The 23,423-nt window shown below is 42.1% G+C and overlaps 2 protein-coding genes across 11 annotated transcripts; both read left to right on the top strand.

The window, feature by feature from the left end:
- Window positions 1–451: 451 nt before the first annotated feature.
- On the top strand, window positions 452–22,051 carry RB195_002160 (uncharacterized protein; the record flags this gene model as incomplete). Of its 10 annotated transcripts, XM_064199287.1 has the most annotated exons (13): window positions 5,505–5,578; window positions 5,752–5,890; window positions 6,837–6,926; window positions 11,538–11,626; window positions 11,752–11,852; window positions 17,645–17,733; window positions 17,803–17,931; window positions 19,015–19,137; window positions 19,194–19,357; window positions 19,438–19,523; window positions 20,108–20,166; window positions 20,519–20,656; window positions 21,758–22,051. In XM_064199287.1, the coding sequence occupies 13 exons, from the start codon at window positions 5,505–5,507 to the stop codon at window positions 22,049–22,051; spliced, it is 1,575 nt and encodes a 524-aa protein (XP_064055166.1). The 10 variants fall into 10 exon arrangements, with proteins under 10 accessions (XP_064055162.1, XP_064055163.1, XP_064055164.1 ...); XM_064199282.1 differs by lacking the exons at window positions 5,505–5,578; window positions 5,752–5,890; window positions 6,837–6,926; ... (1 more) ...; window positions 11,752–11,852; window positions 17,645–17,733 and adding exons at window positions 15,714–15,902; window positions 17,484–17,489; window positions 19,642–19,661 and having other exon boundaries at window positions 19,438–19,578; XM_064199289.1 differs by lacking the exons at window positions 5,505–5,578; window positions 5,752–5,890; window positions 6,837–6,926; ... (1 more) ...; window positions 11,752–11,852; window positions 17,645–17,733 and adding exons at window positions 15,714–15,902; window positions 17,484–17,489.
- On the top strand, window positions 4,620–4,904 carry RB195_002161 (uncharacterized protein; the record flags this gene model as incomplete). The annotated part of the gene is made up of 1 exon (XM_064199291.1): window positions 4,620–4,904. One exon carries the CDS (start codon window positions 4,620–4,622, stop codon window positions 4,902–4,904), a length of 285 nt encoding a protein of 94 aa, XP_064055165.1.
- Window positions 22,052–23,423: the final 1,372 nt, after the last annotated feature.

A 23,423-nucleotide genomic window follows, 5' to 3' on the forward strand; every position in this document is an offset into this window, starting at 1 on the left:
TACAAACGGGTAACTGGCCTATACAATGACTTACGGGGGCTAGCCGATGTGTCAAGTCAGTGTTTTTATCCTCCCTGACAAGTCTGGTATCAATTTGTCGACCCTGAAGGGATGAAAGGCTACTAGGTCGGATTCGAGCCTCCGAACGATCGTGCAGGCGGCATAACCTCTAACCGGCACACTACTCCCACCACACTGCCTCCATAATTTGGGGGTTTTACAGGACCTGGAAAATCTATCTGCTGGAATTTCAGCGAACTTCGTACAAATGTAGGAGGAAATGGGCAGTTTGGATTAGAATAACGCGACCTTCAACTGTGTCCAAGTCCTATTTCGGATATCAAATGTTATCTATAATGATTAAACCCTAAAAGCATATCATGGCTCAGAGTATCTTTCAGTTGTTCGTTGTCGTGAGCGGTTAAATCTGCTCGAACTGCTGTGATTGTGCATGAGCTCTTTATCAAAGTTCAAGGACGGTACGTGCGAACTCCCGTTAACGTGCAAAATTGGAATATTACTCACTGCTGTCCTTCTTTTATTCTGTGCCATAGGAATACGTGGGTTCATTCAATCATTCAATAGATCTACAGCAGTATTTTCGTAAGAGCACTTATTCAGCTTTACTGATCACTCCATCAGGCAAGAATTTCGGCGAAGTAACAGAAGATTGTGGAACAGTAATGTCAATGAAATCCAGGCAGAATTTGTTATATTGGCATAACAAATATCGATCACTCGCAGCTAAAGGAGAATATAAAATTACTACCGAACAAGGCAAATTCAGAGAACTCCCGCCAGCGAAGAGAATGCCCCAACTGGTCACGATTTCTTTCATATATGAATATATCATTTTCAGGGAAGAATAGCTCACGCATTTCAGAAATATAACTGTTCGCTTGAAATATCGTCTCTCAAGTGGGCCAACATCGCTCAATGCGAAATGAAGCACTCTACGTACCCTGGCGTGGGCGAGAATCTGTTTGCTACATCCGGAGATGTCACTCAAGAAGAAGCCGCTGACGTAAGCCAAATGTTTCTAGGTTGATGCAAAAGCAATGTCGGTTTTTGATCTTCAACACTGAGTTGTTGTACAAGGTATCTCCAAAAAAATGGGACCGGTTCGATAAAAAGCGGTTCACTGAACACTTTTGCAAGGACACTACAACCATACGCACCGATACACCGCATCCTTCTCCCACTATTCGAAGCACCTGAATGTTCTTTAAGACTCGTGCTATAGTCGCTTGAACCTCGGGAATGGACTCAAAACATTGACCGTTCGGAACCCTTTCGAACTTTGGAAACAAAAATTAGTCTGAGGATTACACAACAACGTTGTACGGGGGTGCCGCAGCGTTGCCGCACTTCGCCAGAAAATCCCTGAACAATAGCGCTGTATGAGCGGGGGCATTGTCGTGATGAAACCGCCAACGATTGGCAATGTCCACGCGTGACTTGGGTAATTGCGGAGAATACCACAGATGGTTGTTTCGTCGAGTATTCATCTGGTTCCTGAGAACTCGGTACTGCATGAAGTTGTAGTCAAAAAAAGTGTTAATCACGGTCCAGCGAGTAGAATGGAAGTATGAACCAAAGTCTTGCACACAAGTTTTGTACTTGCAGGACAGCTTTTTCTGGAACATTTTTCTGGTTCGAGCGTTTCCGTATAAAAAGAATTGACCACTTTCGTTTGTCAGTGCTAGTCAGTAGTAGTTATCTGCGTAATTGATTTTGCCAAATTTTATGAGACGTTGTATGAAAATCCCTATACATAGGAGATAAAACAGTAAGCATAATCTCCTTTAGTGTAGGTTTGGTTTGAGAGAGTTTTGGATGGCTTACTTCAACCCCCCTGCCGCCACTAAGCTGGTTGCCAACAAATACGAGGATATATTTTCCGCCGATAATCGATCGTTATAATCTGACCCGGCAATCTGTTCTTACTGGGCTGAGCAGATCTCGAAGTGTTACTTATCTTTGTTGTTCAATTCATGCAACACTCCTTAAATCCGACTTTCTTCCTTTTCTAAACTGCTCCATGTGACAATGAAATGATGTATGTTCAATCCATTCAATTCAATCCTGATCCTGACCTAATCTTCCGCTTTTCAGCTTAGATTACAGCCTTTAAATTGGAATCGTTAAAGCGATAGGACGCCCTCCACCTCATATTTCCGAGAGTGAAATAAACGTAACGGAATTTCTAAATGTATTTTCCACCTACTAATTCACATAGGGGCGAGTGTCGCGCAGTCAGGTTCCGCTATCTAAACGACTGATCGGAGGTTCAAATCCACCCTAGTGCTCACCAATCCTTTCATCTTTCCGCGGTGGATAAATTGGTGCTAGGCTTGCGTGGAAGGATAAAAACACTGACTTGGCATATTGGCTCGCCCTCGCAAATTATTTTAAGGCTGCACGCGCGTTCAGAAACCTCGAACTATACTGTATTGAAGTGAATGTGGTGGCGCATCTCAAGAAATGGTTAACGCCAGACACTTTATCCTTTATCCTTCATTCACATACAGTAATGGTGGGGCCACGTGTACAGCTCTGACACCTAGTTGCTCGTGATGGCCTTACTTTCACTAGACGTAATGAGGCACTTGAGTGTACCCATTGGGAACGGACGAGCTATATAAGCTACACTATTTCATGGCGCAAAATTCCCATACATAGTAAAAGGAGCTGTCGTCCAGCACATCGCAAAAGCCCATAAACTAAAAATCCAACTCCATGTGCGACTTTCGATGAACCTCGGCATGTTGATGTTTCAAAAATTGATTTCTTTAATTGAGCCGGACACGAGGTTGTTACAATCCTTTATTCCTGTTTGATCGTTGTTGTTGATGTGGATGAAGTCAATGCGTTGATGACTGAAATGCCCAGCCAGCAAGTGGTCATTGTCGGAAGCGACGCAAATACGAAGATGGTTCTTGAACAACAATCAGATATGCTATAGGAATCCAGGACGCTGCAAGGGACTTCAGGTTTAATTGCTGTTGGAAGAAGTTTACCTTTGTATCCGCGGAGATTTAACTGCAGCCAGGAGCGGATGAAAAGATGTTCTAAACAACACTGCTAATGGAGTGGCTGTCAGTGAAGCAACCTTTCCAATTTGGAAGGATCACTTCAAGACCTTGTTGAACCATCAGCTCCTGAATTCGGGCACGTTCAAAGACCAAAGCATGCGGTTAACGAGGAACCACCGACGGAGTCGGAGATTCACGTCTGTACCCAGAAGATGAGGAAAATGAAAAATCTGGTGGAGACGACAAAATTAGCGCAGAAATACTGAGATATCTTCCTCCGTCTGGGATTCAAAGATGAAAAAGATCATCCGCTAAATATGGATGGACGAAAGGACACCTGGTCGTGGAGACACGCTTTCATAAGTCCCCTCATAAAAGTTATCCGTCACGGAACCTAGGAACTATCTAGGCATCTCTTTGTTGCGGGTTATGCACAAAGTTTTGAAGCGGATTATCAAGTCGATTATTTTCAACTTATTAAGCATCGCGAAAAAACAACGCGCGAAAGCAAGTTGGCTTTCGTCCTAGTCGATCAACGTCTGACCAGGTGTTCATCGTTAGGAGAGTCATCGAAAACGAGCAGCGGTATTCGAAGCCAATGTAATTGGCCTTCCTGGACTTTGAAGCCGCTTTCGACTCTCCTCATGGTGCCCGTCTTCCCAATGCGCTCCACACCGATGAAGCACCAAGAAAACTCGTTCGCTTGCTTGATGCCATGAATCAGCGAACAACTTCTGCAGTTCGAACATCAGCTCAATGTATTAGGTTGAGTCGAAAGTTCTCCGACAATGTGGTAGTGATGACTTCTAGAGATCATCACTCAACAAAGAGCTGATAAAAATGGACGTGTTAGCCACCGTTTGATAGAGTATAAAATTCTCTTCAAAGTGTAGGTTAGCAATTACACTGAACCAGTTCTTTTTCTGTCACCATGCCGCGCAATTTCAAGCCGTCGTCACTCCACCTCCGCAGCGTAATAATCTTTCTCCATCTATCTGGCCAAGAACCCGCGGATATCGATAGACGTCTGAAGGAAGTTTACAAGGAGCGCGCCCCGCTAAAGGTACAGGCTACAAGTGGCACTCGAAGTTCGCGTCTGGCGACTATTCCATCGAAAATGAAGACCGTTTGGGACGCCCGATGGAGTTGGATTTGGATTTGCTGCAGAGACAGGAGGAAGCCGACCCGTATCAAACCACTCGCGAACTGACAGTCGCTCTTTGGGTGAGTCAAACCACAGTTGTTCGCGGATTGAAGTCAATCGGCAAGGTGCGAAAACTAGGTCGATAGGTACCACATGCATTTCTTGTTCTAACATTCACCGGCGTGGCCAATGGGTTGACAAAGGTACGGATGCAGAAGACGTCCCTAAACTCAACGTACACGCCAAAAAGGTTATGCTCTGCATCAGGTGGAGCGTACACGGCGTCGAATACTGGGAGCTGCTTGTTGAGGGATGCACAGTGACCGCAGACGTCTACGTTGAGCAACTGATGAATTTGAAGACAAAGCTTGAAAAATACATGCCCGCAGCAGCGCGAAGTCTATTTTTAGCAAGACAACACTCAGCCACACATTGGAAAAATGACCAGGGCTGAACTGAATAAGTTCTTCTGGACCATTTCACCACACCTACCGTATTCTCCAGATCTGGCTCCCTCGGATTACCACCTTTTTTCCTATCTCCAACGTCATCTGGATGGTCAAGACTCCCAAACCCACGACGACATCAAAAAGGCACCCGAGCAGTTCTTCGGGGAACAGTCCCCAGCGTTCTGGAGCAGAGGCATCTACGATCTGCCTAGACGTTGGCAGAAGACCATGGATGCCAATGGGGCATACTTCAAATGGTTTACAGTTATCATTTAAAAATTACAAAGTAAATAAAAATATTGTCAATTTGTCCGAGAATTTTCGACTCAACCTAATACAAAACCACTTGAGGTGATAACTGGAGTAAGGCAAAGGGCAGTGGCAAGACCGCTCCTGTTCAACTTCGCTATCGACGAAATCATGCGAAGAACAGTCGATGTCCTGTTTTAGCACCATCAGGGTGCCCCTAGACTGATCTCGAGTACGCCGAAGAGTTGTTATATTCGCGGAAAGCACTACGAAACGTCACGATGTTGTCAACCTTGTGTCGAAGCTGACTGCAGCCTATGGACTACGTCTATGCCCTGATAAATGCAAGCAGATGTGGATCTCTTCGAGACCTCAAACGGGAATTATGGTGAACGGACAGCCAATCAAACTCGTAGATGAGTTCTGTTACCTGTGCTGTACGCTGAAGAAGGCAGCTACAAGAAAGATATCCAGCAAAGATGCGCTCCAGCCATTTCTGCATTTAATCATTTAATTCCTTAACGAAATGCTGGTGGACCCCAATCACCAACGAAGTCATGCTGCGAGTCTGCCTACCCACAATTCGCCCCATGATGATCGGAAACTTGGGCAGCACCAACTACGGTGATGGACAGGCTTGACTGCACGGAAGAAAAGCTGCTTAGACAGCTACTCGGCTACTTTGCTACTTTTGACCTAGGGTATGCCACAAGTGAGAGCGTTACGCGGAAATCGATGTGGTGTACAGCCCGATCACACGTGGAAGATATCAACATTTTGCAACGCCATCGAAGGTGGTTACAGAAACTCGTCTTCGCTTCTTTGGTAATATATTAAGGAGACCAGCAGATTGCTTTGTTCAATGAGTTTTGAGGAGTTTGTTGGACACTGTGGATAGCCAGTTCGGGCGAGACGTGAAGTTTCCCTGTATATGGAACAGCGACGAATGGATTGATTCCGTGCAAGCTTTCGCAGGAGATCGAAAAGGTTGGGCAGAGCTCCGTTTAAGGACGGTACACCTCGGCGAAGATGCGGGTAATTGCGTCAGGCGATGACATCAGCCCGCCGATTTAGTGAAGCAAGTCACACCAATAATGCACCAAATAAGAGGAAACTATTTTTCTTTGAGTTAAGAAAAAAACAGGAGAATTCCGCACTTGATTTCGGGACATTTCAAATGCTGGTGGGGAATCATTCTCCATCTACGAAAGTGAAAACTCCCTTTATGACACCCGTTTCTGTAGTCGAGAATACTTTTTATTAACCAGTCTATCTGGCTATAAAAGCCTTGGACGAGCAACTTTGCCCAATGTGAGAAAAGTATGATCAGCCCGCCGATCCCTTTGCTCAAGGTCTTCCCGAGAAGATCTCTCGGGAAGACCTTGAGCAAGTTGATTCACCAAGTTTCGTAGCCGTAGTTTCGTAACGTAGTTTAAGTGACGGACCACCACAATCTATGCAGATAGCAGTGAGGAACAAACCAAGTGCGGAATTCAGTAAAAGGATATCCAAGACGAGGAAGACTTTCCCAAAAATTCTGTAGCTCGGATGGGAAGTTTTACCGCACACACCGTACAGCCCGGACCTGGCCCCGAGTGACTACCACCTCTTCCCAACGCTTCAGCATCACCTGGAAGAGAAGCGCTGCGATGATCGTAACCACCTCGAAAATGACCTTCGGGCTTTCTTCGCCTCCAAGTCCCCGTAGTTTTACGCCAAAAGAATCCGTGATCTTGTGAGACGCTGGCAGAAGGTTGTCAATGTTTATGGAGATTATTTCGTAGAATAATAAAATGTTGTTAAAAAGTTGTGTTGTTTTGAAATTTTGTGGTATTTCGGCAGATACTTTCCGAACACCCTAATAATTTCGAGTGAAGGATTTCTATGCAAAAATTGACATTTTTACAATGGACGCTGAATGCATTTTCATAGGAAGCTACGGTGATCTCCATTTTACAGACAGCTACTAAGCCATGGGCTGATGAGATAGCAAACTATGGAATATCAGCTATGAACGAATATAGAAGCGCAATAGGACATGCTACACAGGTGACTGGAGCAAATGCTAATATTCATGTAGCTTCCATACGAAATTGATCCCAACCAATTTTACACAGTTCGACATCTAAACGTGAATGCATTTTGTTAGGAACCCATAACGGGTGCGTGACAAGGAGGTTTCGCGAAATTCGGCTGACCGTCGCTGACGTATCTTGGCTGACGTTAATGATGAGTAAATTTTGTTGCCGACTGTCCCGCTTCGTAAACGAAAAATTACTTAGATAAGTGTTTTCTCGAATTTTTACATAGATATGATATTCACATAAAGTCCAGCGTTGAATTTTCCAATAGTTGCTTGAACTCACCTTTTTACTGAAAAAAACTTAATAAAATTTTACAAGTTCCTTCTTAGTTTCCAAATCGTTTTATCGGTTTATTCTTGCCTGTTCTATGCATAAAATCAATATGACCAGTTAGTGGAAGTGCTATTTGTCTTTGAGATACGCTTTTAGATACAGTGGATGCTTGGAAGGCATCTTTCGCACCGTGTCGGCCGTTGGATACCAACTTTATTTAACTGGTTGTGTACAAAGAAATGCTTAGAAGGCGAACGAAGTAAAGAAATGTAGTGTAGCGGCTGTAGACGGAAGAATTTTGAAACCACCTCATGTAATCCCACGGAGGAATAGTGTTAAAATTTTCCGCGTATGTTCTCCGAGGTGTTACGTATCCAGTGGATTCAGTGGAGTGAGGGCGGTTGTTAGGTACTCGCAGCCGATTATCTGCAGAGACTGGCTGTGACCGCTAAGCCACGCCCATCCATAACCACATCACTGGGGTGCCGTGTTTGTATTGCAATAACGTGATAGAGTTGACTTTTAAAAAGATTTGAAGAACAAAAAGGCAACATCGTAGCAACGTGAAAAGTTGAAAGGGAGAAAAAGCGTAGAAAATAAAAATGCTAAAAATGAAGCAAAAACGTGCAAGACTTGTACAAGAACAAAACAACATAAGAAAACATAAATGAAGCTGAAAATGTTCCAAAACAAAAGTTCAATAGTGTAAAAAAAGAACCTGGTCGTTGGAAAACATAGATTTGTGACAGGACACTGACTGGACCTTCGTGCAAATTTAGGCCCCAGCCCACGGCGCAGAGAAGACACTGAAGTGCGAGACCAGTTTTCCGGATTTGTGGAGGAATCTGTTTAGCCGTCAAATTCTCAATTATATGGATTCTGCGATATGATCGGTTCTAGAGCAAAAAGCCTGCTCTTTTAAGTACGAGTCACTGGATCCGCCGATAAGAGTCCTGGAGAAGATATGGCGCGTGGGAAATGATTGCGCGCATCCTCAAAAACTTCCGGATGAGATTGGATGCTTGCATTGAAGCTAAAGGCAATAATTTTGAATGTGATGTGTGAGATCTTATGCAGAATTTTGTGAATATTGAAGCCAAAAAATTCTTATTTGGATTAATTGGTGCAATGTTGTAGGTAGTTTTTTGCGTCGCACTTCATGTGGAGCACCCTGTATATTTGTATTTACACAGGGCTTTTAATAAACGTAAGACACTGCAATAGTTTTAGAAGATTTGATTTGTTTGTTATACCCAAATAAAACGCTTATTTTCTATTTCTAGGATTTCGTGTGCAATCGTTCGTGCACCTCTATGCATAAGATATGATATGATAAGGATAAAGGATAAAGTTTCGGGGGTTAATCAGTCCGTTTGGGATGCGCCCCCATATTCTTTTCAATTCTGAGTCGTTTGAGGTTCACGAACGTGTAACTGGCCTGTACAATGATTTGCGGTGGCTAGCCGATGTGCCAAGTCAGTGTTTTTATCCTCCCAGACAAGTCTGGAACCAATTTATCGACCCCGAGGGGATGAAAGGCTAGGTCGGATTCGAACCTCCTATCGATCGTGCAGGAAGCGGAACCTGTAACCGCTTCACTACGCTCGTTTAGAGGAGTCAAAATGTTAAAATCATCATGATATATAATAACGTCCGTGTGTGTGTGTGTGTGTGTGTGTGTGTGTGTGTGTGTGTGTGTGTGTGTGTGTGTGTGTGTGTGTGTGTGTGTGTGTGTGTGTGTGTGTGTGTGTGTGTGTGTGTGTGTGTGTGTGTGTGTGTGTGTGTGTGTGTGTGTGTGTGTGTGTGTGTGTGTGTGAGAGTCACGAAATTCGAAAAAGTGGGTTGCGACGTGTCCTGCGGCATCAGATTGCTGCAACGGCTCCAGATACCTATAGAAGGAGTTGCGACGGGTCTCACGGCGTCGAGTTTGTGTGTTAGAGTGTAGAAGTATCGCGCAGTACCTTCGTCAGCATGTCGCAAAAGTAAATAGGACGTTACGAACGTTTCATAGTCGTATCCACCTTCCGCGTTGCTTTCCACCTCTACGACTCCTCCGTTCTCCAGAAAGTGGAAACACGAATGCTAACTGCTGCTTCAATAGTAGCCAACTGTTTACATGATCTGATGTGCAACGTTATCTTCAGCAGTACGATCATGTCCTTCGCTTCATTTTATGTGAAACATCATTCTGTGATAACGGTTGAGGGAAACAAGAGGAAAACCTATACTTTGAGTAATGATTCCAAGTCGTGTCTTTATAACATTGGTATCGTAAGAGCAGAGCGAACACCACAGAACGTCTGAAGTCCGGCTTTAGCCGGACGTTCTTACTGGTGATCTGATAAGACTGATACAGAAACAATATCAGAGTTAGTGTGCTCCTGTGAGGCATTCGACGTCATTAGATGATGAGGGTCGAAGATGGACGATGTGATGGGCGGCGCATAATTCAAATAATAAATATATAATATAATGTAATATAGCAATATTAATAGGGTGAGCAGAGCGCAACGCTATTAACTACTGCGCAGCGCAATTAAATTATTCAATTTAATTAATCCCCCTTGCCAGTCGTCTCCCCTAAGGATAGGTTGTCTCGGAGGCTGCGAGTACCTAACGATACGCACCCATCCAGTGGATATGCTCGACATCAATAAGTATCGACAAAGCCACAGTCCACTCGTTTATTTTTTTGTCCTACATGCTCTCCTGGCTATAGAAACGCAGAAAACTATACAATTATGCGGAACTAGGAAAACAAGTATACGTCATGAAAGCTCAGGTACCTATTTCCCATACGTACCACCCTGTCCTTAGCACTTTCTTCAGCATCGTATCTATTCACCTGTTTCAAATGTTATTCATAATTTTCAGATGGAAACAACTTTGTCCACAAAGAACTAGAACTTCCAAGATGTCGATTATCCTAATCCCTGCAACTTTTAGGCAGAAATATTATAATGGAAAGTGATCTAAATGTTGTAACCGTGCCAGAAGCAAGAGAAATTCTTAGGTGAAATATAAAAAAAGATGCATTTGATAGCTTTACATGATATATATGAAATTCTTCGTTGAAAACACAAACATTCCTGCAAGATTTCCGTCATAAAATTACAACAAGTGTGTCTGTTTCCTAGATAATTTAGTAGCTCATAAATGATATACTAACGCATATAAAAAAGTTCCCAAGATTATTTATGTAGATCATGGCCATTTTCAAAGAGCCTGCAATCCAGCGCATGGCTGGTGGTAGGTAGACAGAATAAGCTATTTGGACGCCGACGACGGTGAACTTGTTTAGGGTACACTGAGTTCTGGGGCTCTCCGCGAATGGACTCTTTCTCTTCCAAGAAGTCAGCTATACAGGTCCCTCTGTCTGGAAATGAATGAAGCTACAAAAAAGTTTGGAACTTACAGGATAACAATAATCCTCATTCCCGTTACTTTTAGAGCCTGGAATGTTCCGTTTTTAATGAAAATCTTCATATACGTAATTTGGAGCTATTAGATGCATCTATCTCTAATATTTCACGTTGGGATGTCGCTTGCTTCTGATTGCAAATTTGAGATCTTCTCACATCACAAAATCCCAGTGGGTGTGTCTGACCTTCCAAAACTATTCAGTACATCGTGAATTATAATCTAGTCCGTGATGCAGCATATGATTACCTGTAGAGGCAGTTATTTAGGTGGCAACGAAGATGAATTTCTTTAGGTTACGCACCATTGTTAATTGCTGTGCCGAGAGGGATGATCGGAGTATGCTCGAAAATCCGCTGGAACCCTCTTTAAACGCACTCCACATGAGGCATCGTCGAAAATCTACGGGGCGTTCTTCAACCGCTGCTGTCATTAAGAACACGACATTGCCCGGATGAGTGATGCTTAGTGACCAACGCGGGTCCACGATATGCCTGTTCTGGCTCAGCCTGCTCTGCAGACACATATTCGGCTGCATCTAATCGGCTGTGGGTCCCTAACAACCATCCTCCGAAAACACTCAGCAATGTACAATAGATAAGGAAACAAGCAAACAAGAAACAACAATTATTGTGCGTCTTAGTAAAGTGAAGCGACCTCAAAAGCTCTCGACATCGCTGAGGTGCCAATGAATCGAAATAAATGCTCAGCGCTCGATCAGAAGAGAATGACTGCTTCTTGCTGTTAGGAATACGTCAGATGGTTAACGCGAAAAAAAAAGAATGCATTCGGAGATCTACATCGATACGTACCAACTGTTTAGAGATCTACGCTAGTAAAATGCTTCATTTTCATCTTTAAGAAAGTGTAGGACATTTTACAGGTATTGTGGGCGGAGACACTGACAGTGGGTTGTGCGGTCACGCACTGCACTAAAGGTGGGACTATGGTTGTGTGTCAGTACTATCCACCGTAAGTAGGGAATGTCAACCTTGGAATATTAAATAACGATCTCGTAAACATCTAATTGTTTAATTTCGAGCAATTATTAAATCAACTTTGCTAAGTATAATGAAACGATTATCTTCCAATTTCAGAGGAAACTACATTGGTTCATCGATGTACAAAGAAGGAAAGACATTGTCGGAGTGCGGTTTAGAAGGAAGAAACGAGGTCCCTCATTCTGAAACTGGACTATGTGAACTGTTGTGAGGGAATGAAAACGGCATATTAAATAACGATCTCGTAAACATCTAATTGTTTAAGTTCGAGCGATTATTAAATCAACTTTGCTGCCTTTTAATCGAAGTTCACATTGCACCATTCCACACAGTTACGTCCACATCACATAAGTAATAAAGAGGATTGGTAGATACAGAGCACATCGATATTAATATGTGTCTTCCTCGGAGAGGATCATTCCTAGAGCTTTTCGTATAACACAAAAGTCTATATAATGACTGAGATGAGAATCTACGGGTCCACCCACTTGCTAACACTTAGAGAAAATCGCCCATTGCTCGCACCAGAATGAGATAAAGTTTCAACCCATTTAATATGAAGCTAGCAAACACACTACATTCCAAATTTATTCATTCAAAGGCCGATCACGACGACTTCGTCGGTTCTCATCCTTTTCATTTTTGGCGTGATTTTAGCGCAGTTAAAAATTCTCAGCGCGTGTTGTATCCTGAATCCGAGTGCGGTAATTTGTTCAAACATTCCATTAATTAGTTTCTCAGTGGTGCTTTTGGCAAGAATAAACAGCGAACTAGTGCTCAAAAAAAGAAACCTTTCATGCTAAGACCTATCAGTTTTAATGGTGGGCAGTTTGGCGAGCAATGCAAGTCGGATGGATAGTCGTTAAGAGATAAAATAAAAAGAAGAATTTGTAACCAATAAACCATGAATTCTTGAAAATGAGAACTACTCACATACTTAACTTCATGCGACAACTTCATGTTAAGAACATTAGGCTTCCACTAAACTAAACACGTGGTACGACAGAGCACTGAGTGCTCTACTGCTACTGTAGCAGCTTCTGCCCAGTGTACCTATCGTTTATGGGTGAATTTCAGCAACGTAGCTGTCAGTAATGAACTCATATCTTTGTGAAAATGGGATTTAAGAGGTAATCTTACTGCCAGTAGCAGACGACCGATATGTGACAACACGTTTCATTCATGCCCCGGTAATTGGTCCATTTCTAAACATCTTACATTAATTATGTTTCGTTAGCTTCAGCAAGCAAAACATATCGCACTGCTAACAAGAATTCCCGGAAGTATTCCTTCACTTCCGTGAGGAAGCTATAATTTTGATCACGTAATCATGGCTGATCGTAGTGAACAGGAAGTTATTCCTCTTCAAAATGTATTTCGTTCTAAAAGTTCTGGCAACTTGAAGCGTTTGTTGTAGTGTTGTTGGTCCCGCTGAGTTCATGTCGGAGCTGTGCTTGCTCCTTGATTTTTGACCGATTACCAAAGAAACCACAACCATACTTCTTCTACATCTCCGTACGCGATCAATTCCTTGTAGCCTCATAAAATCATTATTTGTAAGTAGATGTCACCCACACCAATAGTACGTTCGGAAACCAGAAGTTCCTGAATGTTAGCCATCACAAGCTTGTAAGTCAACATTGTACGTCCTCTTTACTTCATCTTCCTATCATGTCAACTCATCACAACCTTTTAAACCTTTCCGTTGTCTAAGTAAGAAAATTTGCGTGAAATCTTAATAGTTTGCTATACTCGGTATTCTTGATTGAAACCGAAAAAAGGAAAACAAAGTAAGACTTGTCATGGATGTCGAACCTAAACCATCAATAAGAGCAATGTTTGCTCTCCTTATTTTAGTTCGTGCACTTATTGGGTTCACGGTCCAAGCAGTGGCACTCACCTCTATTTGCTTGGTAAGCTTAAGTTTCAAAAGATTTCGATTGAAAATAACGTTCCATCGGGCTTAGGGTCTAAGAAAAACCGTAGTTGCAAAATTTCTCCTTTCCGCACCGTCTGGTTCTCTCAAAATTTAGATGGGAAAAATCCAAAAAAAAAAAGTCGGAAAATTTCAAACTTCGTCCATCAAAATCCTATAAAGACTAGGAGGTGGAAAAATACAGCAAAATGACCATTTTTTTAGGGCAAACGTTCTTCTCCCAGAAAATACCTAAACTTTTTCTCTTAGTGCTCTTATGAAGAAGTTTTTCAGACCTATCAGTGTGCACAAAATCTGAGCTTTTTTGGTCATTAAATTTTGTTAAATTTACTTTTAAACAGTTGCAAACTGTGTAAAATTAAAGTTAAGTTGTTCCAAATTCCCGTCTCTTTTGCAAAAATTTGCCTCACCCGGGAGTCGAACCTGAGAGATCAATTGTCATATTGTCAACACAATGAGCATTGTAAAGACAAAATGTAGATTGCTTTTCTCGTTTTTCCTTTTCGATGTCCATTTCTAAGGCGATCTATGCATCTCATCCTTTTTTGTTCAGTTCCTTGATATGTATGTACATAGTGCTTTTTTACTCAATGCTCGATCGCCTCTATCTCAGAATAAATCTATACCTGGTCAGAAGACAAAAATGGATGAATGCCTAACATCCTGCAGCTCACCGATCTATTGTTGTTGCCGCTATCATCTTAGCAGCTTGAACAACAGATTATCTTCTCCTAGCCACATATTGTCATCTTGCATCTTTTTTTCCAGTGGTTTTTATCGCAAAAAAAATCAATGCTTTCGTCGGTGCAGAATTAAATGAGTTTATTATAAAGACGTAGAATTATGATAGATCCGTGCACTGTTCTTCTTCCTTTCACCAGAGCCCGAATTTCTTCAACAATATTGGCTTCTGAAAGTATAAAAATTCAGAAAGGTTCGTTCCAATTTTTTAGATCCCCTGAAACACGTTTAAACTAACTCAAAATTCATTCTTCACTGTTATTATTATTCACTGTCCTATCTCTAAAACTTTGTGATGCAATATGTTGTAGTGCAAGTTGTAGTTGTAGTTGTAATTAAAAATACTTCTTAGTTTAATATAATATTTTGTAACGCATCTAATTGATTGATATTATTTGATATTTTGTCATTATTATCATGCTATGTTCTATTCAACTACTGCTCTACTGCTCACTCCTTTACGATCATCTCTTTTCACCTTCCCTCCCCCCTTGCAACCACCTTCCTTTACGCCCCACCCCCGATGGGAAAATCTCATCACACGCTTCACTCTGCATCGAGCTCATTTCCGTCCTTCAAAATAGGACTTATGCTTCTCCCGACGACTGCGGCGTCGACATCCTCTCTGTCCCCTGTTATTATACAAACGCGTGTTGCGGTTGACAGAGTGAACAACGAAGCGTGTGTATCAAGTTGATGCAAAAATGGTCCGCATTTTTCGGTGCCTTATCATCACGACAATTTTTTTCCGGTTACAGTCATCTTTAATCTTCATTACGTGCATCTTTACACGCCGTAGAGCGCTTTGTAGTGCATCTCGTTGTGGTTATCAGTGTTGAAATAATTTTGAACGAGAATCAGTATTTGGTCAGTACCAAGATTTAGAAGATAATATGTCCAGGGAAGATTTTCAACAAATCCTCACCTAGAAGTTGAAGCTGGGCAGGTCTGCAACGAAGAAAGCTCGGAATACCAACGCTGTTTGGGGTGAGCACCACTAAATCCACGGTACGGCGTCGGTTCCAAAGGTTTTGTTGTGACGCTATGCCCGTCGAAGAGAACGAAGGCAGTGGCCGCCGTTCTGAAGTTGGCGACCACCTGCTGAAGGCAATTATCGAAGATTAAAGGGACAATTATCTAAAACAACACGAGATGTTTACCAGGAACTAATGCATGACCACTCAACAGTTGTCCGCCATTTGGAAAAAATCTGAAAGCTGAAAAAGTTAAACAAGTGGATGCCGCAAGAGCTGAGCGGATCCCAAAAGAACTGCCATTTTGAGATCTCCTCAACGCTTCTGTTACGCAGCAGGAACGACCAATTTCTCCATCGTATGAGGAATGAATCCTTTACCGCAACAGGAAGCGCCTTGCTCAACGGATGGAAAAGGGTGAAGCTCTCAAGGACTTCACGAAGAAGAAAATGCACCCGAAGAAGAGCATGGTGACTGTGTGGCGGTGTGCTACAGTTGTAGTCCACTACAGCTTCATAAGTCCTAGCGAGACCACCACCGTAGAGAAGTACTGCAAAGAACTGGACGAATCAGAAATTCCAAATTCTTCGCCTGGCGTTAGTCAATAGAAAGGGCCTGATTCTCCGACACGACAATGCCCGGCCACACACTTCAAAAGTGACGTTACTGAAGTTGAGCGAGTTAGGCTATGATACTCTGCTCCACCCGCCATATTCACCAGATCTTTCGCTAACACACTATCACTTTTTCGAACATCTGGACAACTGCCTAAGAGGTGTAACCTTCCCGAAAATGACTTACGGAAGTTCGTGGAGATGGTTTGGAGCCACCTTCAACAAATAAATTCCATTTTTACACTCCGGGAGGACGTTCTCCTACAAACTCGTGGGACTAGAGATTTGCAACCTGTCCATGACTTTCAAAATTTCACTCATGTCACAGTGATTTAAAAAGAGTCTCCTGATTCTGAAGGAAAGTTTGGTACGGTAGCGCCAGGAAAGATGGGGTTGCAGGAATCTAAATAAAACGCTTAGCCAGATAGATCTAATCCGATTTCATTTCTGGGAATGTGGAAGAGGCGAGAGAGCCAAACGGGCGACTTTATGATCTAATGACCTTTGATTGCACAGGATTCTGCTCTGCGTTACTGACGACCTTTTTTGTAGCCAATTACTGAGTCAGCAAATCCCGTACTTAACTTCTGACATTCTGCTTATGTAGTGCGGTACAAATTGCAGTAATTGCATTGCAGAATTCTTGAGCTTTAGTGATACTTTTTTTGAACGACTTAATCAACAAGTCATTTAACACAGGGTAGCAAAATGGGAAGAAAGCCGCAGCGGTGACACGGTCGCTATGCTACAATCTTTCTTACTATAAGCTTTTGTTCCTCAAATAATTTCCTGATGTTGTCACTGCAATTAAATATTTCTGCTCCAACTGAAGCTGATCGTGCGAGAAGAGGGCTAATAACGATCGGAACATCAACGACCTTGCTTCAATTAATTGCACACATCGCTTGTGCTCAGATCGAACTATTTTTTTCGAAAGTGTTCTCTTCTTTCGATGTCCAACGAGATAATTCAGCCACTCCACAGAACAAAAAGAGAGGAAGGCCATCCATTCACGAAAACATCTCAGTGAAAAAGCAAAAAATCTCCTCTGCTCCTTAAACATTTCACATCACCATCGCCTATTCTTTTTCTCCTCCAAGATACGCGTTTTTTTCTCTCTTTTCCCTAAATGTTTCTTTTCGAAATTATTTGGTTTCTGTAACGCAGTGAAATGCACGTAAAGGATCAGGAACTCCTCACACGGGGCATCACTAATACAACAATTTGAAGTACAACTCTCATTTGAAACACTTTGTTCTTTCTTTCAAGTACAACTTTCAATTGCAATTTTGTTTTTACCAGTTAACAGAGTAAGAAGACAAAAAAGTTCCAACTTATAGTATTTCATGCAATGTCTTCTTCCTTCTTTTTTAGGACCTGGCTGAAGTACACATTTTTGCGTCGGGAATATGAAGCACGTAAACTCATGCTGAAACATGTGATTTTTCAGATTCACATTCAGCTTCAAATTTCAGTAGTCAAGAATGTTTTGATAAATCAAATGGTCGAAGAGAACGCAAAAGATCTCTCAACAGACGAGGCTAAGAACTTAACGTAACATAGAGGGAGGTAGGTATATGAATATTACCGCCTAAAGTTGGGAGATGGTAAAAATAAATATAATAATAAATATAAAAAAGTGCTATCCCACCAAGCATCATTAGTGGTCGACGCGGTGCGTGCACAAGGGTGGTGTCTTTCGCTCAATTTTTTAATACAATCAGGGAGGGAGGGCGGAGCCACGCTCGGTTCCGCAACCTACTATCCGAACGCAGCGCTCTCGTCGTGGCTTCCACGCCACGTCAAAGTTGTGGTAGTCGCTTCCTTTAATGCCATGCAAGAGGATCCTAATCCATTTCGTGCATTTCACTACGTTTTCCAGCAAAAGAAAGACCGTACTATGGATGTAGATCCAACGCCAGCCATAAGGATAATATGTGCACTTCTCATCCTAATTCCCTCACTAGTCGGCTTTGTTCTGCAAATAGTCGTCCTCGCAGCCTTTTGTTTGGTATGTTCTTATTTTAAAAGCATTTTATACCTTAGGAAAGTTGTTGGTTAGTAGTATAGCTAATATATTCTGGAACAATACACCATGTACTGCAACATTGCCACAGGATACTACCAATTTTTGTAGCCGTTCTTCGTACGCTTTTTGGCATTGCTAGAAAAAAATGAAGTGAAAGGAGAAGAGGAAAACAATGGTAACGAGGAAACTACTTCCATTCCAACTACATCACGAGAAATTTTTTCTCAGCAGCAAACCACAACTTGAATCTCAACAAACGCAAACTTACCAAATTTAGAACCGACATCTCAATTATAATGTAACCAGTCTGAAAGTCCGGAAAATAGTGAAATAGTGAAATAGTAGTGACATTTTCTGTAAAATCGGAATTCTGTTTTTTTTTAACAATGTTTTCTTCTTTCTTTTGTTTACTATAAATAAAGGCTAAAGATATCATAACTTTTCTAAACGCGTTAGTTCTGCATCTTGAGAATATTCAAACTTCAGCTTCAAACACTCCTTCGATGCCAATATAATAAAGACACAATTTGAAACTATTACTCGAAGTATGGGTTTTCTTCCTGTTTTCCTCAACAGCTATCACAGAATGATGTTTAGCATAAAATGACATAACGATATCATCGTACTGACAAAGATAACGTTAATCATCAGATCAAGTAAAGTGTTGGCTACTATTTAAGCAGCTGGTTTCGTTCCTGATTCCACTTTCTGTGGAAGACATGTTACCAACCTGAGCGAAACGCGCAAGGAAACAGACGCATGGAGGAGCCATAGAGGTGAAAAGCAACGCGCGCAGTGGCCACGGATATGAAACGGTTGCAACGTCCCATTTACCTTTTCGACATGCACACGAAGTTACAGCGCAAAAATACTACCCTATGGCAAAACAATTCCACCCCATTTTATAGTCTACAGGCGCCGGCGCTCCAAGTCGACGCCGGTGGACCCGTCCCACCTCCCTTTTCGAATTTCGTGACTGATACTGATGCTGACACTGACACACGTGACAGAATAAGCCCCTTATTGTATAGCATGAATATTGTCAAAAAGAAATGATTTTGTCAGGATTGGAAAACGATGCGAAGCAGCAGTTTCTATATCATTATGGTTCAAATTATGGGTTGCAATACTTGTTCTCTATTTCTGGACCTCTACATTGCTTTTCCTTTAACTCTTACAGGAATACAGGTACGCATGTCTAACGTGATACCTCTCTTGAGAGGAATTGTATATTCTCTTTGCAGTACATGGGCGACAGCAATTTACTGTATCATGGACCCCTGTTTTTTGAAGGTGTTGCTTTTCAAGGGCTGCTTCTTCATTCATTCTTGCTTACAATAACTAGAGTAACTGTATTTTTCTTTCCTAAATGGAACGAAGTTTTATTCTCTCCAAAAGGGACAATTTTGTAAGAATTCCTTTCTTTTTATGTAGAAAAAAATACTAAACATCACAAGAATTACTAACTTAACTACTACTGATATTCAGACTTTCAATGATTGTATGGATCTATATTTTTGCTCTTCTCATACTCTATGACATATTCGGGTGCAAGAAACAATTTTCAAAAGACGGTAAATTTTGGCAAAAGATAACTGTTGTTCGTGAATCCTGCAAGTCCACCATGAGGTATTCCCATCCGTTTTGGTTCCATGCTGGTTGCAGTAGAATTTCTCGGAACCAGTACTTCAGGAAGTCCACTAATGGGCAAAGTTAGGAAAACCCACAGAAGGAACAACTTAATGGATCAATAAAGGGTGAAGTGCTTTGCGTTGATCAGCCTTTCGCCAGTGCGTTCGACAACATTTCACAATAGTTTGAGGTTAATGAACGTTTATGCAGCTTCTACGACGACCTGGGAGGCGATTAATGTGTAAAGTCGGGTTCATCGATCAAAATCCGGCGAATGAAAGGCTTCGCTTAGAGTGGTTTTTCATCACTGAGCGGGCATTTCCAGTGAAACTGCGCTGCACAACGGATGCCAACGAAGCTATCGCTGTTAGCAGTTTGGTTATTCTCGTGTGCCACAGTCACGTCCAAACGTTTTTGCATGAGTTGCTGTAGAATTTGCATCACTTCTGGCTTCGTATTTCCTGAACTAAAATTTTGCGCGATTCTGTACCCTTCGACTTTAAAATGTGATTAGAACTTTTTTCAGGATTTTACTTCGGATATCGATGCGAAATAAGCGTACGAGGAGGCCCCTATATAAGGAGTGTGAGTTCGATGCATTAGAAACAAATAAATTAAGTATTTAAATTATGTAAATAAACAGCATCAGAGTCATCTTTCTCTAATTCTCTTGCGTTCCCTCAACAAGGCTAACTTTATGGTGGAGTGACAAAAAAAAAACTTTGTTTCAAACTACATCTACTTCATATATATTCCTACTCACCGATCAACGAATAGTTCATATCACTCCCTAGATCCGCTTCTTTAAAAAATGAATGCTCTCCATATTTTAAGAATCTTGCTCCAAAATCCATCCACTGAATGAGGATACAGAAGAAATAAACAGTTCCTATATCCTATATTTTTAAGATTAAAAAATTAGTGAATTTGTCTTCAGTTCATGATGTACCAAGGCCAGCTGCTACCATTCATAATGACTTTATCGTATATTGCAATATATTTTAAAATAAAAGCCATTAGTCGGAGTGCCACAACAAGACGTAATATTAAAGCAGAAATGCGCTTTTTGTGGCAGGTAAGAGACACTGAAGGATTTTCTTGTTTTTTCCATAAATTAGTCCAGTAGTGCAATAAAAAACCGCCTCAAAATTTTTGCTTGCGTGGCGCTATGATCAAACCTCGTGCGGATGAAATGTATAGTAGGTTCAAAACGACATGAACATGTACGCAATTGCGTACGCGGCTTCTCTCGAGGCGCTTCGGTGGAGCGTGGCGGCTGGGAGCGTGGTGGAACCCCTGCTGGCAGCATCCATCGCTGCAGTTTGCGACGGTCCAAATTCGGTTCCAACTGCTGCCTACACCGCACCGTTTCGAGCGCATGCATCGCAACTACAGTCGTGATTCACGTCGTTATAACCCGGCTATAGTGCAGCCTTTACAGTCACTTTACAGTGTCCGCCACAGAATGCGATCGATCGTAGCATGATCAAATGATGGTCGCAACAGCAACGTGACAGCAAAGATTGAAACCCTTTTCATAGTTCACTCAAAATGTGACGCGATGTCATGCGAGCAGTCACACGCAATCGGACGCCTCTCGTTCTTCCACGAGGTAACGAGTAAGGACGAAAAACGGCGTTGGGAGCTCGTGCGCAACAAGGAGCGGGCAACCATCCAGTCGCATCGTTTGCTGCGAAGAGCTTTTTCTGATGCTACCCCGTTTTTGAGCATACGGAGCTACGCAACGCGGCAAAACTATGAAATCGGATTAAAGGCATCACCTCACCAATCTGGAGTGGTACGGCTTTCCGGTGGAATATTCGTACACGGAATCGTAGATTATTGAGAGAAGGGTGATTCTGTCCATTTCTTTCTAATTGCCGCAAAAAACGGCCCGGAAGATGCGGCGCCGCACAGGGCTGGCGCCCTCCAATCGAACTCGCTGTAGAACATAGTGCGCAATTAGGAAGAAATGGACGGAATCACGTTCCTCTCCATAATCTACTATCCCTTATAAGAATACTCCGCCTGAAATCTGCACCACCTCAGATTCGTGGAGTGATGCCTTTAAGGGAAATTTGACGGAGGTTGTGTCTAACAAAGCGCTGTAGAATCGAGGGGATTTTATTGCATCGCAATGGACTTGTCTAATGTGTAAATCTCGCAAACATTTCAGACAATTCCACTTACTGTTCTTCTCAGCATTCAAGTGCTTGCGTTCACCTTCATCCCGAAATTTTACGTTACTGGTTACGGGCGGTTCTTCACGACTTCCACAACGAGTCTTATTATCATCGCCAACAACATGGCTTCGCCAATAGTTCTATTAATTTTCAACAAGGATATATGGAAGTACACACGACGAATGCTTCGCTGCAAAAGTAGCGAAGTTTTGCCAGTGCTTGTTACAAGTGGAAATGACGCCCGGAGGATAACTGTTCAGATGCGGCGTACAACCACTACTGAGTAAATTTGTTTTTGGTTAATTTTGTTGTTTCAGTACAGTTTATTTCATTCAGTAGTTCGGCATGGCCAACTGATTAAAAATGAAAAACGCAGTTTTCTGCGATGATCAAAACGAGACAAATGGCTTGGGAAAAAAGAAAAAAATCACCAAAGACAGGGAGTATTGCGGGAAAAGTCAGAGAAAAGCATAGGCCCGCTAGATCAAAAGAAAAATAAAAAGACTCCGAACGTACATTAGATTCTTCCACTTCCTTCGAAAACAGTGAACATTCGTTGTTGATCTCTGAACAGCTCTTTAATGCTCACTCCGAAAGATTGCGCAGTTCCGAGTTTTCAATTTCTCAGCGATGCGGGATCCGATAAACTACTGCAAGTTGCAGAGACTCGGAAGCAACAACCTAAATACAACCTAAATAAATGTTCACTATCGCTGAGAGTTTAAAGGCAGCATACCACGAATCTGAGGTGGTGCTGATTTCAGGTGGAGTATTCGTATACGGGATAGCAGATTATGGAGAGGGGTGTGGTTCCGTCCATTTCTTCCTAATTGCCCTAAAAAACGGCCCGGAAGATACGGCTTCAGGCGTTCTGGCGCACTATTTTCTACAGGGAGGGCTGGCGCGGTCCAGTCGAACTCCTTGTAGAAAATAGTGCGCCGGAACGCTCGAAGCCGTATCTTCCGGGCCGTTTTCTACGGCAATTAGGAAGAAATGGACGGAATCACCCCCCTCTCCATAGTCTCCCATCCCGTATACGAATACTCCACCTGAAATCTGTACCACCTCAGATTCGTGGAGTGATGCCTTTAACAGCCGATTGCGCCACGGAAGCCACGCATGAAGGTGCATGGCAACACCTTTGTTATTTCCTTGTCAGGAAAGGAGGTTTGAAGTTTAGCTCATTTCAATCACGCGTAAAAGATTAGGTGCATTTACGTATTGTACTCAAGGCTAACCATTTCTTAATCTCCTTTTCCGCCGAAAAGACGAATTACTCTTCTAATTTTAAATCTCTTACATTTGCAGAATGAGCGTTGTTCGTTTTTCAAGTCTTCTCTTCAGTGATAATAGTGTGTTGCTTAGCAAACAACTAACATTTCTTTATGTTTATACCTTTTTACTTTACTCAGGTCCATGGTTGCACCATTACTGCAGAATAAAGCAAACAAATAACTTTTATATTGCAAAACAACGCGATAAAGCAAAGCAATGTTATAGGATACGGACATAAACGATGATTTGATAACAAGAAATGAAGCAAAATAAACTTAAATAAGAGAGGAAATATGAAACATCACTAAGGAACATGAACAACACTGTATGCAATAGAATATCACCCCAGAATAAGTTATGAGATAAAATTTTCGATACGTATCG

This window comes from Necator americanus, chromosome IV (assembly GCF_031761385.1).
Source record: "Necator americanus strain Aroian chromosome IV, whole genome shotgun sequence".
Classification (NCBI taxonomy): domain Eukaryota; kingdom Metazoa; phylum Nematoda; class Chromadorea; order Rhabditida; family Ancylostomatidae; genus Necator; species Necator americanus.